At 39.7% G+C, this 16,074-nt stretch overlaps 1 protein-coding gene across 3 annotated transcripts in view; it reads left to right on the top strand.

Annotated features, from left to right (window-relative positions):
- Positions 1-16,074, top strand: part of ATRN (attractin) — a 175,929-nt gene that overhangs the window by 144,840 nt on the left and 15,015 nt on the right. For 2 of the 3 annotated variants that reach the window (XM_067707613.1, XM_067707611.1), the window contains exons 26-27: positions 11,634-11,712; positions 15,124-15,231. In XM_067707613.1, coding sequence (XP_067563714.1) covers positions 11,634-11,712; positions 15,124-15,231 — 187 coding nt within the window. Of the gene's footprint in view, positions 1-1,803; positions 3,072-11,633; positions 11,713-15,123; positions 15,232-16,074 lie in introns of those variants that run through there. The other variant, XM_067707612.1, reaches the window with a different exon arrangement.

Here is a 16,074-nt window from a genome sequence, read left to right as displayed (position 1 = left end):
CAGTTCAGGGGACATGGGTTCAAGCCCTGTTCGAGGAAGTTCCGCATGCTGCGCACCATGGCCAAAAAAAAAAGTATTGAGAAAGCATTTTGCTGTTTCTTCTTGTTTCTAGTATTAATATTGAGAAGGTTAGTGCCATTATAATAACCACTCCTTATATGGGATCTGTCTTCTCTCTTTAAAAAAAATATATTGAAGTATAATATAAAATTACAGAAACACTTAGAAATCATTAATGTCTAGCTCAGTGAATTATCACAAATTGAACATACTCATGTAACCACTACCCAGGACAAGAGTTTTTTTCCCCCTAGGGTATTACCAGTACCCAGTGTCCTTTTTGAGCCATCTCCTAGAGAAATGGAAATAAAAACAAATAAACAAACGGGGCCTAATGAAACTTAAAAGGTTTGCACAGCAAAGGAAACCATAAACAAGACGAAAAGACAACCCTCAGAATGGGAGAAAATATTTGCAAGCGAAGCAACTGACAAAGAATTAATCTCCAAAATATACAAACAGCTCATGCAGCTCAATATCGAAAAAACCACAGATTTAAGGCATGTGGGATCTTCCCGGACCAGGGCTCGAATCCATGTCTCCTGCATTGGCAGGCGGATTCTTAACCACTGTGCCACCAGGGAAGCCCAGATTGTCCTTAATTTTTATTGCCAGTGTCTTTGCATTTTTCTGTGATACCTCTGAGATAATTTTTATCCTAAAATTGCTATATCAAAATGCAAAAACACTATCAAATAGCCCCTCAGAACAGTTGCATGAATTTACACTTCTACAACAGGAATGTAATTTCTCTTACTATTTCTGCCTCTTTCTCTTACTACCATTAACTATTTTTCATTATTTTTAATTTTGCCAATCAGGCAGGTGTCATTGGTACCTTGTTTTAATTTGTATTTATTTATAAGTGATGTTTACTAATCTCTTATACCTTATAGTTCTTGTTTTGAATTATCTGTTTGTATCCTTTGCTTATATTTCTACTGGGCTTTTCACCTTTTTCTTAATGAAGTTTAGGACCATCTTTTAACCCCATTTATGGTATTTTTCACCAAGCAGATGTGTCAGTTTTTTCCTATATTTTCTTCATGAGCATTTAATCTATTGTTATTTTTTTTTATTTTTAGGTGTTCCTTTATCTCTCTTGAATCTGTTTGAATTATAGCTTTACTATATTTCCATATGGATAGGCTTCAGAAACTTGTCAGTGAATGAAAGAAGGGTATTAGTTACCTCAACTCCAAAGCCACACCATCCACTAGGCCAGGAATTCACTCTCTGTTTTATTTTTCAGAGTATGCCCATCTTAGCTCATTGGAGCTCTGTCCTAAATGATGCAATGCCAGCAATATGGAATGCTGGAAATGTGATTACACTTTCTCCCATTCACAAGGAGGTATCGTCTTTCCACAGAAATATAGGTTTCAAAAGGAAATTGCCCTCTCTGATGTTAACCACAGAAAAATTAAAATCTCAAAATCTTTTCTGACCCCTCCCAACATTTTTTTATTATGCTCACTCACTGACACCAACCATCTTCCACAGTTCCTCCAGAGTGGAACCAATGAATCCTCCTATATTCTTGCAAATTCAATATTTCTTGAATCTTTGCACTGTGACTTCCACCAAATTATAAGTCCCTCCAAGATAGTTGTCATCCCCTTCCTTTTTGGCCATGTGAGCATCGGGGCTTGGGAGGGTGACCCACTTAAATAGTTCTCCTCTGCATTTGCCTCACGGGTACTTACCTGATCCCACTGACCTGTCATATTCTTACTCTTTCAGAACCCAGCCTGTCTGCTCTATGAAGTCTTCTTCTGGCACATTCACCCCATAGTCCACCTCTTCTTGGACTCCACCCTACCCATGTTTTTATTATACACATAATCATGCTTTAATGCAGTTATTTAACAGTCTAGCGCTTAAGGGCAGCCCATATACAAATGAACCTGTAATTTGACATGCGAAGATGAACAGGGCTAATTAGAGGCCTCTCCTACAAGTTTTAAATTGGGTTCTGAGAGCCTGAAACAGTTCTTGTATGACTCTCAGCACTAAGTATACTTTAGAATTCACCTGAGAAGCTTAAAAAAGAAGCAGCAGCCTGGGCCCTGCCCCGAGAGATGCTGATTTAATTGGTCTGGTATGGGACCTTATCATCATGGTATTTTAAAGGCTCTCCAGTGATTCTTATGTTCAGCTGGCATTAAAAACCCCTGAGTTAGCTGAAAGTTGTGTGGATTCAGGGGCTGGGGCAGTATTACATCCATCAGCATGCAAGCTAAAGCATAGAAGGTCAGATGGAAAAGAAGATCATTAAGTACTGAGAGGATGTGAGCATGGCTTCAGCTGACAGCTTCGTGATTCCCGTTCCTGCAAGAGCAGGCGGCTTTAGGGCTCTGAGAGAGCCCTGTAATTATTCCCCCACCACCAGCCAGTGACCACCACCTGGGTAGAGGTTATCTGGAATTTAAATTCTAGACTGTAATTATTTTACATAATATAGGAACAGTTTTTTTAAGTTCTACTGGTTTTTTTCTTGCACCATTGAATGTGTCCCATGTCCTGTCCTTTGTTGGATGTTGTTGTTATGCAGAACTATATCCTAGAGTCATTCTCTCAGAAAAGACCTGAGAAAGAATTTGATACTTGGGGAAGACCTTTTATAAAGTCTGAAGACTGGAGTCTTGAGTTTTGCAACATTGTCTTCTATTTCTTTGTTTCCTCACCTTTAATTCTATTTGCTTGCATTCTGGACTTCTCTAGTAGATGAATGAGTACAGCTCTGGATCTGTCCTCCATATTTCTTAACTGAACTCTCATTTCTTTTTCATTTTCCTTTCCACTACATTCTTGGTGAGCTCCTCAACTCATTAATTTAGTCTAGTGTTGGGTCCATTTCTTTTACTGAGTCATCTGATTAGGTTTTTTTTATTTTAACATTTGCATTTTATTTCTAATATATGTTCCTTGTAGCCTGTTTCAATTTTATGAATGCAATTTACTTTCATATTCCTTTGTGAGATTAATAAATGTTATTATTTTATTTTGAAGTCTTATTTTGTGTTATTAATAATTGTCTCCTCAGATGCTGTTTGTTGTTGTTGTTTGGTACCTCTCTTTCACAGTGTTGGTTTTCCTCAAAATGTCTGATTTTTGATTATGTTGAAGATTCTGTGTTTACCTTTGTATGGTTGCCATTTCCGTCTGTCACAGCCTCCAGTGAGTATGGAGTATGGAGGCAGAGTGTGCTGCTGGGTCAGGTATATTGTTAGTCTGTCTTATGTATAAGAGAGTATCCATCCTGCCTGGCCTCTCTAGCCCCAGAACCAGAGCTCACTGCCTTAGTTGCTCTCTTCCATTGCTCAGCACAAGCAGGGAGAAGGGAAAAAACCATCTGGTGTGGCCACACTGAATACAGCTCCCCCCCAGCACTCTGGCAGTTCTCCAGAACCCCCTCCCTCCTTGTATCCATATACTCTAGACTGACTGACTGACTTCTTCCTTCCTTCTCCCTTCCTCCCTCCGTCCCTCCCTCCCTTCCCCCCTTTCCTTTCCCTCTCTCATATGCTCACTCTCTCTTTCTCTCTCTCCCCCTCCCTCCTTCCCTCCTTCCTTCCTTTCTTCCTTCCTTTCTTTTAATTTTAAGAGACTTTCTTTGTTTAAAGCAATTTTAGGTTTACAGCAAAATTGAGAGGAAGGTACAGAGATTTCCCATATACCCCCTGCCTCCACACATGCATAGCCTCCCCCATTATCAACATCACTTGCCAGAATTAAACATTTTTTACTAAAGATGAACCTACACTGATACATCATAATCATCCAAAGTTCATAGTTTACCTTAGGGTTCACACTTGGTGGTGGTGTACATCTGTGGGGTTTGGACAAATGTGTAATGTCATATCCATTTTCATAATATCAGAGTATTTTTACTACCCTAAAAATGGAGCCCCTTTTTTACTTTTTAGCTCTCTCTAATCTGGCTTCCATCCCAACACCGCATCTAATTTTTTTGTTGTTGAGGGCAGCTAGCACATCTCTATTGCTAAATCCAAAAGTTAGTCTTTAGTTCTTATCTTTTTGGCTTTGCAACAGTATCGGTCAACTGATCACACCCCATCAGTGAGACTCTTCTTGCCTTTTGTGAGTCCATACTGCCCTGAAGCTGCTCTTTTTCGGCCTCCCTTGCTGAACTATCTTTTCTATTCAACTAATAATTGTTGCTATTCTTCCAGAGCTTGACCCTGGCCATCTCCTTACTGTGTGTTCTCAGGTTGAAGTCTGCCATCCCCATCTGCAGTATAACATGCCCAGAAATGAACTTTTTGATCCTTCCTCACCAGTCTTCCCCACATCACTAATTGGCAAATCATGCTGCTGATTCCAAGTCACTTCTTTCCCTTTCACACCCAAAAGGCATTCCGTCGCCACATCCCAGCAGTTACGGTTAGCAACCTGCCCTACCTCTACTCCCCACCCTAGCCCTAACCATCACAATCTCGCTAGTACTATTTCAGTTGATTTTAGCTCCTTTACAACCCACAAAAAGTCCAGAGGAGACCTTTAAAACCATGAATTAGTTTGTATCTAACCACTTATCTCATATCTAGTGGCTCTGCATTGTATCTAAAATAAAAACCAGGGTCCTGCATGAACTGGCCTCTGTTCACCTCTCCACTTTCACCTTACGCTACTCTGTTCTGCATTCCCATTACATGAGCCTCCTTCTGTTTCTTAGAAAGCACCAAGCTCCTTCCCACCTCATGGCATTTGCACATACTTTTCCTTCTTTCTGGAACGCTCTTCTCCTTACCCTTTACCTGTATACTTTTACCCATTGCTTTGTTTTTCCAAACAAAAACCAATTCTCTGACATCAACTGACTGTCCTACGATTCAGTTCTGACACTAACCACGTGAAATCAGTGCACACCCCACAGGTTAAGGGCTCAGTCCAACAAGACTGCTCCTACTTCAGACGTCAACCACAAATGGGTCCCAAGGCTACCCATACTTCTGCCTGGCCAAATACAAGTTTGGGTTGTTCCTGTGACCCCTCTCAGATTCAACAGTTTGCTGTTGCCTCACAGAACTCAGGAAAACACCATACTTAAAATTGCAGGTTTATTATAAAGAATACAACTCAGGAGCAACCCAGTGGTTGTTCAACAACCCAGAGTTGCATTGGGCAAGGTATGAAGGCAAGAGGGAGAGCACAGAGCTTCTATGCTCTTTCTGGGCATGACACACTCCCAGCACATCGATGTGTTCACCAACCCTGAAAGCCCCCCAGACCTCATCATTCCACATTTTATCAAGGTTTCATTGAGTAGGCATGATTGGTGAAATCACTGGTCATTGGTGATTGAACTCAATCTCCAGTCCCTCTACCCTCCTGTGGAGGGGAGGTGTGCTGGGGGGCTGAATGGTCTAACCCTTTAATCACATAATTCGTTTTTCTGGTGGTCAGCCCCGTCCAGAAGCTATTTAGGTCCTTCCCTCCCATGAGGGGAGAAAAGACACTCCTGAATTACATCTCCATAAACGTGTTATAAAAAATAGTTAATTCAGGGCTTCCCTGGTGGCGCAGTGGTTGAGAGTCCGCCTGCCGATGCAGGGGACGTGGGTTCGTGCCCCGGTCCCGGGAAGATCCCACATACCGTGGAGCGGCTGGGCCCGTGAGCCACGGCCGCTGAGCCTGCGCGTCCGGAGCCTGTGCTCCGCAACGGGAGAGGCCACAACAGTGAGAGGCCCGCGTACTGCAAAAAAAAAAAAAACAAAAAAAAAAGTTAATTCAGACTCAAAGCCACTGTCGTTTTTTTATACCCTTCTGTATTATATAAATTACTTTGTGTAGAAAACTGGTAAAGATACATTTTAAAGATTTTTTAAATCAAAATTAAAAGATAGTTTCTTCCTTTTTAAGGCTGAGTAATATTCTCTGTAAAGATAAACCACAATTTATCTGCTCACCTCCTGATAGACATTTAGGTTATTTCCAGTTTTTGACTGTTACAAATAAAGCCATTATGAACAGTTGTGTAAAAAAGAGGGGAGAGGATGCTCCTATCACATAGGAGATTTCAAGGGTTTTAGGAGCCCTGTGCCAGGAACTTGGGACAAAGACCATATGTATATTTCTTACTATACCACACTCATCCTTCAAATTTCGGCACAGTGTCACTTCCTCCAAGATTCCATCAATGAACCCCCAAACTAAATTCTCTCCCTTTGTTCTACCCTCCCAGGGAACTGTATTATTTTTCATCACGGTACTTATCACAGTTCTGTACTTGCGTACTATGTGTCCACAGTGAGACTCTAAGCTTTGGGAGAGCAGGTACAGTGTCTCTTTTGTTCACCCCTGTATACACACACACTTTCAGCATCTAGCACAGAGTCATGCTCCAATATATGTGAAAAGTAAAGCAGACCTTCAGGAGAAGCGCAGAGCCATGAGGGACCATAGACACCAACCTCTCTGAGGGGAAAAAAGCTCGTGGTGCTGCTGATAGGAATGCGGAGGCCGTATGCTAACTCAGTAGCTCCGATTAGCAGGTGTGTTATGTTCTTGGACCATGTGTACAGACTGAGGTGACTCAGCTGCCAAGTACCAACCCAGTGAGGATTAGTCACCTCAGCTGATTGGTGGAAGACTGAATGACACCATCAGAATCGATCAGGGACCACAGAATCTTGTGTAGAAAACAAGGACAGATGGTGTTCTCATCACTTCTCCCTTTTTTTGAATGTGGGAACCTTTGGAAAAGAATGCAGAACTTTGGTATCTAATGAGAACCTACTGTATAGCTTAGGGAACTCTACTCAGTGCTCTGTGGTGATCTAAATGGGAAGGAAATACAAAAAAGAGGGGATATATGTATACGCATAGCTGATTCACTTTGCTGTACAATAGAAACTAACACAACATTGTAAAGCAACTAAACTCCAATAAAAATTAATTTTAAAAAATTAAACTTAATTTAATTTCCACTAAGCTTCCATTGAATTCAAAGACAATAAAATAAAGGACTTTTGCTAAATATTAAAAAAAAAAAAAAAGACTGCAGAACTTTGGTTTTTCTGGATTTTGTTTGGGAAGTAGAAATGATGAGCTTTTAGCTGAGAATGGAGTCCTTTTCATGAGCATGAGGAAGAAAATATTTTCCCAGAGCAAGTTAACCAGGTCCAAAAGGATATACATGAAACATGAGAGAAGGAAAGGTATACAGATAATTCTAAGCACTCTGAAGAATAGCTCATAGAATACAGAAGAGAGAATTAGAGTTGGGGTGGGGGTAGAAGGGGATAGCTCAGTGATTCAAATGAGAAAATATCAGTGTGAGATAAGTTAGAAAAGGACTCCCAGACTTGGGCACAGTGAAGAGTAATCTCTAGATCCAGATAAATCCATTAAGCCCTCTTTGTGTCTTAATTGAGATGCTCTCCCAGACTCCAGTAGGAGCCTTGTGTGTATAAAGGGGGAAATAATAAGACCCATTTGCTTGCTTTCTCTGAAAATCAAATGAGGTGATGCGTGTGAAAGAGCTTTGTATCTGAAAGTGATGTGGTAGTGTGGTCAGGATAATGATTATTAGTAGAAGAGGGAGAGACAGACTAACACTCTGAACATCTGTGTCACTGGAGTTAGAGGTGCCTTAGAAGATAGCATTTGGGTGAGAATAAAAAGGAGAAGCAGGGGATGTCCAGTAGGAGGCACTGACCAATAGGAGGGACTGTAATGGGAATTCCTGATATTGGCAAGGTATGTTTTTGTAAAACTTTTAATTATCTGAACTTCTGCTTAGGTCCTTGCCAGATTGACAGCAGACATTTTGACACATCCATGTCTTGTTGATCATTTCATTTTCCAGAAGATGGAAGTGATATGGGGTACTACCACTCTGGATCTAATTCAAACCAGAATGGTGAAGTGCACATCACAGGAACTTGGGAAGAAGCAGCAGTGTCTCTGTTTTAGATTGGTTGGGAGGTCAAGGCCAGGCCAAGAAGTGAATATGTAGTTTTTTTGTTTTTATTTTATTTATTTTTATTTTTGGCTTAGTTGGGTCTTAGTTGCAGTATGCGAGCTCTCTAGTTGTGGCACGGGCTCAGTTGTTGCAGTGCGTGGGCTTAGTTGCCTCGCGACATGTGGGATCTTAGTTCCCCGACCAGGGATCGGACCCACGTCCCCCGCATTGGAAGGCAGATTCTTAACCACTGGGCCACCAGGGAAGTCCCGAATATGTAGTTTTAGAAAGGCTAGACTTGCAAGGACAGGAAAAGCAAAGTTCAGTACACTCTCAAAAGTATCATTCTACTTACACAATTACAATTAAGCTGGTGAAAAACATCCCCAAACACAGAGCTCTCAGAAAATATTGTGAGTTTTCAAAGATATATATTGATACAAAAGATGGAAAGAAAGACCTAGAGTCAACACATGGATTTCTGAGCATAGTCTCAGGAAAGTGTAAGCCTCTGATAAGCAGGGACAGGTTTAGGACAAAAAAGGACAAAGGATTCTTGTTTTTTCCTAGGTACAGAGCTGAAAAGAAGTGAAAGACCCTTAGCCTGGGGCCAGTGTCCCTGTGTTGAAAGAGAGAAATACACTTCTTTAAGAATGATCTTTGAATGCCATAGGAAAATGTTAATAATTGCAAGGCTGAGTAATGAACACATAGAGATTCACTGGATCAGTCTCTCTTCTTTTGTGTATGTTTGAAAATTTCCATGATTTTTAAAAAAATTACATCTGTATTAAAAACTATAGAAAACAATTGATAAGAGGAACTGCAGTAAGATGAACAGAGTCACAGCCCCACCTGTCCCCAGATTAGTGGTAGGAAAAAAAAGAAGGGAGGGGTATCAGCAAGTGCCACCTTTTTTGAAATAACTAGTAAATTCTTCATTGTTGTGTTACCCTTGGAGAAATCATGCACATGTCAGCTTTGAGGAACAATCATTGTGTGTCGGTATGCTGTTTATGTCTCTCAGAAAAACTGGAACAGGCGGAAGAAACTGGGTTGTTGGTGTTTCTAACAGGTCTGCGTTGAAGACAGAAGCCCCTCAAGGATAAGGGGCACAGACCTTCTGAGCTGCACTGTTTCACAGTTCTGTGTTGAGGGTAGTCCAAGAGAGGCCCCTGAGTGACACCAGACTCCTTGCCTCTGAGGCCAGCCCTGTATTCAGCTGCATCAGCAGCATCCTGACCAACTCATGTGTTTCATGTTCTTCCATGTGGATTTGCTGCCACCATGTGTTTATCTATCTATTAGAATAAAAGTACCAGAAAGCAAGCTGATGGGGGGGAAAAAGCAGGATTATGCATGGAAACCATGAAAGACTAAAGAAGGTTACTCTTCTCAGACTCCCTTACTGCTTCTTCCTATTCTCCCCGACTTCTCAGTGTTGGGGTGCCCCTAAGACACTCTTCTCTATTTGTATTCATCCCCTTGATGACCTCATCCAGATTCATTACTTCAAATACCATGTATATGCTGATGACTCTCAAATGCTGTCTCCAGCCCAGACCTGGTAACCAGCCCCCAGTAGCTTTCAGGTAGATGTCTCAGAACTCAACATGTCTAAAACTAAACTCTCTGCTGTCTCGCACCTGCTCCCCTCAGAGTCTTCCCTGTCCAGGTTTGATGGCAAGTTCCTCAGACCCTGACTTCTCTCTTTTATACCCTACATCCAGCCCATCAGGAAATCCTATTTATTGCCTTGACCTTCAAGTCATGTCCAGATTCCAAAGTGCTTTTCACACCCCTGCTACCACCATCCTGGTTTGAGCCACCCTCATTTCTCACCTAGACTCCTGTTCTTTCTATTTCTGCGTTGCTACCTTAATGGTCTCCTTAGCATAAATTAAATCATGACACTTCTCTGCTCAAAAACCTGCACTGGCTCATCTCACTCAGTAAAATCCAACACCATTATAATGCCTTTCGGGCCCTCGTGATCTGCCCTCTTCTTACCTCTGTGTCTTTATCCCTGGCCTAACTTCCCTCCCCCACTCCAGTAACACTGGCCTCCTGAGGTGCCTCAAGAAATCCCAGGCACATCCTTGCCTCAGGCTTTGCACTGGCTGACCCTGGTTGCCCAGGTGCATTTCTGCAGACCTTCACAAGCCACCTCCCACACATCCTCTATGTCTTAGCTCAGATGTCACCTTCTCAAGAATTAAGGCCCACCCACTCTGACCATTCTGCTTTAGAGTGCCACTGTCACTCCTGAACCTCTTTACCCTTAACATCTTTTTATCTGTGTAGTATTTACTCCCTTCTGACATGCTCTATAATTTACTCACTTATTTTGTTTACTGTTTACCTCCATCTGCTGAAATGTAAACTCCATGGGAAAAGTGGTCTTTTGTTCTGTTCACTGGTGTATTCCATGAGCCTAGAACAGGACCTGCCTCAATAAAGTACTGATAAAAAGAAAAATAGAAACTGTCAGAAAGGAGGAAGGATCATCAGTGTCAGGACAGCCGGGAGGACCAGCAAGATAGGAACTGAAGACTCTCCACTGAGTGATAACCTGGGGAGCTTCTCTTTTGTCAGGGGACCCAGTGGAGGGGTCTGCACTCTGTGCCTCTTAGGGAAGTGGTGGGCTGAGGGAGGCTTAATTTCTGTTTCTGAAAGGGCAGAAGCTCAGTCCTCCTAGCACCTTAGAGGACCTGTCACCAGCCAGCTGTGGAGGCCTGTCTTCAGCGATCTGTGCATTGAAGCTGCCTCTCGTAAAGCCAACCCCATCCTGCAAACACAGAGCTCAGCAAGAGAGTACCCAACTACAGGGGCGGAAAGCCTTGTGTCTGCTTGTAACACCCTGGAACAGTACTCTGTAACAAGCCCCTTTTACAAGTTAATGAGTGAAAATGCCAATTTTAAAATTATTTAGCGGTTACTAAGAGGTTTATTTGTTAGGCTCATTAGTCCTTTTAATCAGAAGTCAGTCATTCTCTTTGCTGTCACAGTAGCTTTTCAAACCATTCGGTGCCTGGTTTAAGAGGCATTGAATCTTGAGAGAACATTGAAATCATTTGCAGTTATAAGACCACTGGGACTTCGTCTTCTCCTAATACTTTTAAGAAAGTTGTTGGCTTGAATTTAGTTGTTTTATTTTATTTAAAAAATAGGTATTTACTTTGAATATATATTACTACATATAAATTTATTGTTCCTTATGAAAAGCTGGTTGTTACTTTGATAGTTAACTTTTCTCACTTTTTTAGACTTTATCAGTAGATTTTTGCTAATTTGATTAAGTAGCATGCTTGTTACTTGTCATAATTATCATAGAATTGTTTTTATTATTTGGGATAAGCCATGATGGACCATTCTGATAAAGGCCGGCAGGAAATCAAGGCTCTCCTCTCAGAGTACCTTGTGGAGACAGTATTGTCTAGTTGGGTCGGGAAGCCCAGCTTATCAAAGTCTTCTCACACTTTGTTTCCTGTGAACCAGGACATGGTTGTGATGACTCATCAGAAAGGAGCTTGGAGTTGGTATTTGGGGAATTGTTTCCCTGCCTGACATGGGGTGTAGATGACAGTGTGCTGATTCTGGGGGTTGGGATAATAACTCAGTACTTTCCTTTCCTTTCTCACAGTTGTTTCCTCTCTTTGCTCCTGGTGGCTGCTGTGGTTTGGAAGATCAAACAAAGTTGTTGGGCTTCCAGACGTAGAGAGGTAAGCCTCAGTGGTTAAAGATTAATGAATCCCTGTAAGAACTTTTTCCTTCGTATTTCCCTTAAGCAAGTCAGTTTTGCTATTTAGTGATAATTGATGGATATATCTATAGAGAGAGTAATGTATGGTCAGTAGACTTCAGTCAGTGCTATGTAAGCTATAGTTCATTCTGCACCACATGGTTTTAACTTTCTAAAAGGAAACTAAGAATCATATTGACTTACAGGTGAAGTCAGTTTTTTTATCCTTCCTACCAGAAGCTGGTTCCTTAGCTCAGGCTGGAGATCTGAAGGCTTAGTAGCACAGCCTTTACAGGAGCCTTTCATGAGGATGAGAGTAAAATATCAAAAGTTTCTCATTATTCAAGGAAAGATAAATGTGTGTCTAATTAAGTATTTGCTTGAGTTCTATTTATTAATGAGTGTTGATTTATTTCCAGAGCTCCATTCCGAAAGTAATATTAATAAGTCCAGAAAATATTTATAATTGGCAAATCAAATAAACTTGATGAAAAATTACAACACAAAAACTGCTTATTGCAACTTTCACTTGTGTATTTACTCTGCCTTTTAGTCATCATGTCTATTGCATTGTTGCTAAATAGAAGTGCACTAAGATCTAGACTTTGTGCTCTTTGGTTTTCTATATAAAACTTGATCTATAGACAAGATTTAGAGGAGAACAGAAATATCTAAAATCAAAATTCACAAGCATGCAGCACTGTTCATAGAACATTAGTGTCTGTAATGGGGTTAAGATAGGCTTCAGGATATGAGCCTCTTCCTGGGGGCCGTGACACCTTTTCTGACCCATGTAAAGGTGATGTTATCATAGAGGTAGCGTTACACCCGCTTTATTATGATTTTAAAAATTCAGTGGATAACTTATTCAGAGGTTTTTTTCTTTTTAATAGTTCTATTACTAAGATATTTTAAAATCTCAACAAATAGCACAGTATTCTGAAAAAATATGTTATCCAAATGTGTAATAAAAAAGTGAGAAGCCATATAAACTAGTACCAAGGAAGGAATCAAAAACTTGTCAAGATATTACTCTCTCCACAAAGGGTATTAGACCCAAGGAGTTTCAATTTGAGATGAGTTTATGGAGATAATAATAGTCTATTTCTTCTTGGGTGCTTATGAGAATTAATTATTTCCAAAATATATAAACGGTTCCAGGGTAAAGGAAAAGATGGGAAGTGTAAAAGAATCCTGATACATTTTATGCTTCGAAACCTTGAAACCAAAACCTGAGAAATGTAACACCAAAAAGTGAAGACCAGTTGTATAATGACTGTACGTGCAGCAGTCTAGTTTACCAGTGTAGAAAAGGGATCATTTCACACCAGAAAACCTACTAGGATATGTTATATCAGTAGGTAAAAAAATAAAACCTAAATTTTCGGTAGTGGCCAAGTAATCATTTAGTCATTTATTGATATTAACACTCATTCCTAGTTTAAAAACAAAACTCTTAGTAAACTCAAAAATAATACCTCCTCAACACTCTGAAGAATAACCAGATAACCAACATCACCCATGATAAAAAAATACTAGAGTTTGTATCCAATAAAATCCAGACAAGTTAGTCATATTAAGAACTGACATTTGAGCATTTCTAAATTGCAGGCACTGTTGTAAGAGGTTTTATATAGATTAACTAATTTAATCCTCACAACAACCCTATAAAATAGTGACACTAGTCCTTTTTCACAGATAGAGGAACTGAGGCTCAGAGAGGCAAAGTAACTTACCCATCACCACACAGTTACAATAAAGACACCAAACTGGGCTTTAAATTTAGGACTTCTATCTTCACAGACCATGTTTCTAATCACAAAGTAGTCCCCATAGTCACTTACTTTTGTTCTGGGTATTCTAGACTCTGCACTAAGAGAAATAGAAATAAGAAGTTTTGTCACTTTCGGAAAGGGAATAAAATTATTATTTTCATATAAGATGATTAAAACATCATATAGATTTACCTGCATAAAATTACTAAAGTATATAAAAATAAACAAATGAATAACATAGAAGACAAACAACCAACTGGAAAATATTTGCAGTGTACATGAAAGAAAATAAGATGAACATCTTGCAGAGAAGAGGTTTTCCCCAAAAAAAGTATGCTTATTACACAGTTGATCAACCAATAAACTAAGCTTTTACCTTTGTGACTTAAAATTTCTCTGTTACTGTGAACCTGACCATTCAAAATATATTTTATCTTTTCTAAAATATCATTCATGATTTATCCCTCTCAGAACTGTAGAAAAGTGATGTGATATTTTTTATAACAAAAATAATAGCAGCTAATACTGCTTAAGTCATTGCTACATACCAGGCCCTATTTTAAGTGCCTTTACTCACATTATCTCCTTGTCATAAAGGAACTAGACTGGGAACTGTCTCACTGTGACTCCACACTTAGAATAGCAGAGAACCCAGAGGAGGGTTGTTGTTATATGTATTTGTTGAGTAAATGGACCAATAGCTTTGTGAGATGTAGGAATGTGATTATTGACATGTTAACACAATGTTTAATATAAAAATGCCCTTCTAAAACAGAGCCATGATCTATCCAGCCCAAGATTCTGTCTCCTACAATAGTTCCAAGGAAGTGGTCGAAGTAGGGCCTCATTGTCTTCCACAGCATGACCTCAGAGCTTCAGTGACATGTCCAGATTTCTGATATCCCTAATGATATATGATTGACAACACACCACGTACTAGGCACTGTGCTAGTTAAAGCATCTCATTTAATCCTACTGATACTTTTATGGGATTAAAAACCCATTTCAGAGAGGAGGGAACTGAAACCCAGAGACTTTAAACACCTTTTTAAAAGTCACACAGCTGGAGAGTGTTGAAGCAGATATTCATATCCAAGCCTCCCTAAATCCAGAGCCCCTAGTTGTCCCTCTGCTCTGCAAAACTTCATGGTTTTTTGTGTTTAGCTTATACCACCTCTCTGAATAAAGAGCTCTTTCAGTTCCTATCTACTGTATAACAAAGGATAGTTTTTGTTGCTGTGTAAATACTTGGTTCAAGTTTCAGCAGGAAAAAAGAAAGCCTGGCTTTAATCTAGTAATAAAAATGTAAGGAGATAGGATAATTTATTTTATGTGTTTAATAAGCAGGCATCATAGCATTATATCCATCAGTACATTAGTATGTATCTCTAACAGATAAGGACTTTTTCTTTAATATAACAATACTGTCATCACAGCCAACAAAATTAAAATGTTAATACCTGGTCCATGTCCAGTTTTCCCCAGCTGTCTCAAAAATATCATTTTGGACTTGATTTGTTTGAATCAGGGAGGATGAGGTATTTTTAATATGTAGTATTCTCTAATAAAATCCCCTCAGTACTCTTTGCATTAATGATTGCTGTATTACTTATCAGCAACTTCTTCGAGAGATGCAGCAGATGGCCAGTCGTCCCTTTGCCTCTGTAAATGTTGCCTTGGAAACAGATGAAGAGCCTCCTGATCTTATTGGGGGAAGTATAAAGGTGAGATTGTATTTCAAAAGTCCCTGTGACTTAACTTATCAAAACTCATGCTTCTAAGTCTGGGGAACCAGAGAGAGCAAGAGCCTCATTCTGTTGCCTCCTATGTTATCCTCCCTCTTTCTTCTTAACAGTAAGTCCACACACTGAAAGTGTCAGGTATTCTTTTGCTTTCATTTTCTAATCTTTGATTCATGTTGTTAAGCAGTCTCATATTCAGGGAATTTTAAAATGTAAATAACTTGTCTGATATTCTTGTAAGTTTTCTGTGGCGTAATACTTGAAAATAGCTAAATTGAACCATTGTTCCTTATAAGTATTTTGGGGGATTTTTTAAAAGGGGAAAAACCATGATTGACTATGAATTCTGTAGTCAGAATAAATAATTCTGATCCCCCCACCATGATGAAGAAAATGATAAGACTTTCTCTTTTAACAAAATGATGAAATATTTCAGATACTCTTGGGAAACAGCTATATGTTCGTGGAGATATGTATACACACACATATATACATATGTATATGTATGTGTATATATTTTTTATATATATATATATATATATATATATATATATATATATATATATATATATATAAAAAACCTGTATGTCCTAACATACTTATTAAAGCATTACTGAGCTTACAGGAAGTATGTGAGATTTCCAGGGACCACTCTCCTTTCCCTCCTCCAAAAAAGAACAAACCATGAACCAAAACCAGAGCCATGCGTGGTCTAAAGTGGTTCTAGACTGGTAACACCCCACATCTCACAGCTGAAGTAGATGCAAATCCTGTCTGAGGGAAAACATACCCAATTCAGCCATGTAGGACTCCCATAGATCAAGA

Source organism: Pseudorca crassidens, chromosome 15, assembly GCF_039906515.1.
Source record: "Pseudorca crassidens isolate mPseCra1 chromosome 15, mPseCra1.hap1, whole genome shotgun sequence".
NCBI lineage: Eukaryota > Metazoa > Chordata > Mammalia > Artiodactyla > Delphinidae > Pseudorca > Pseudorca crassidens.
This window is presented reverse-complemented; position numbering and strand designations above follow the sequence as displayed.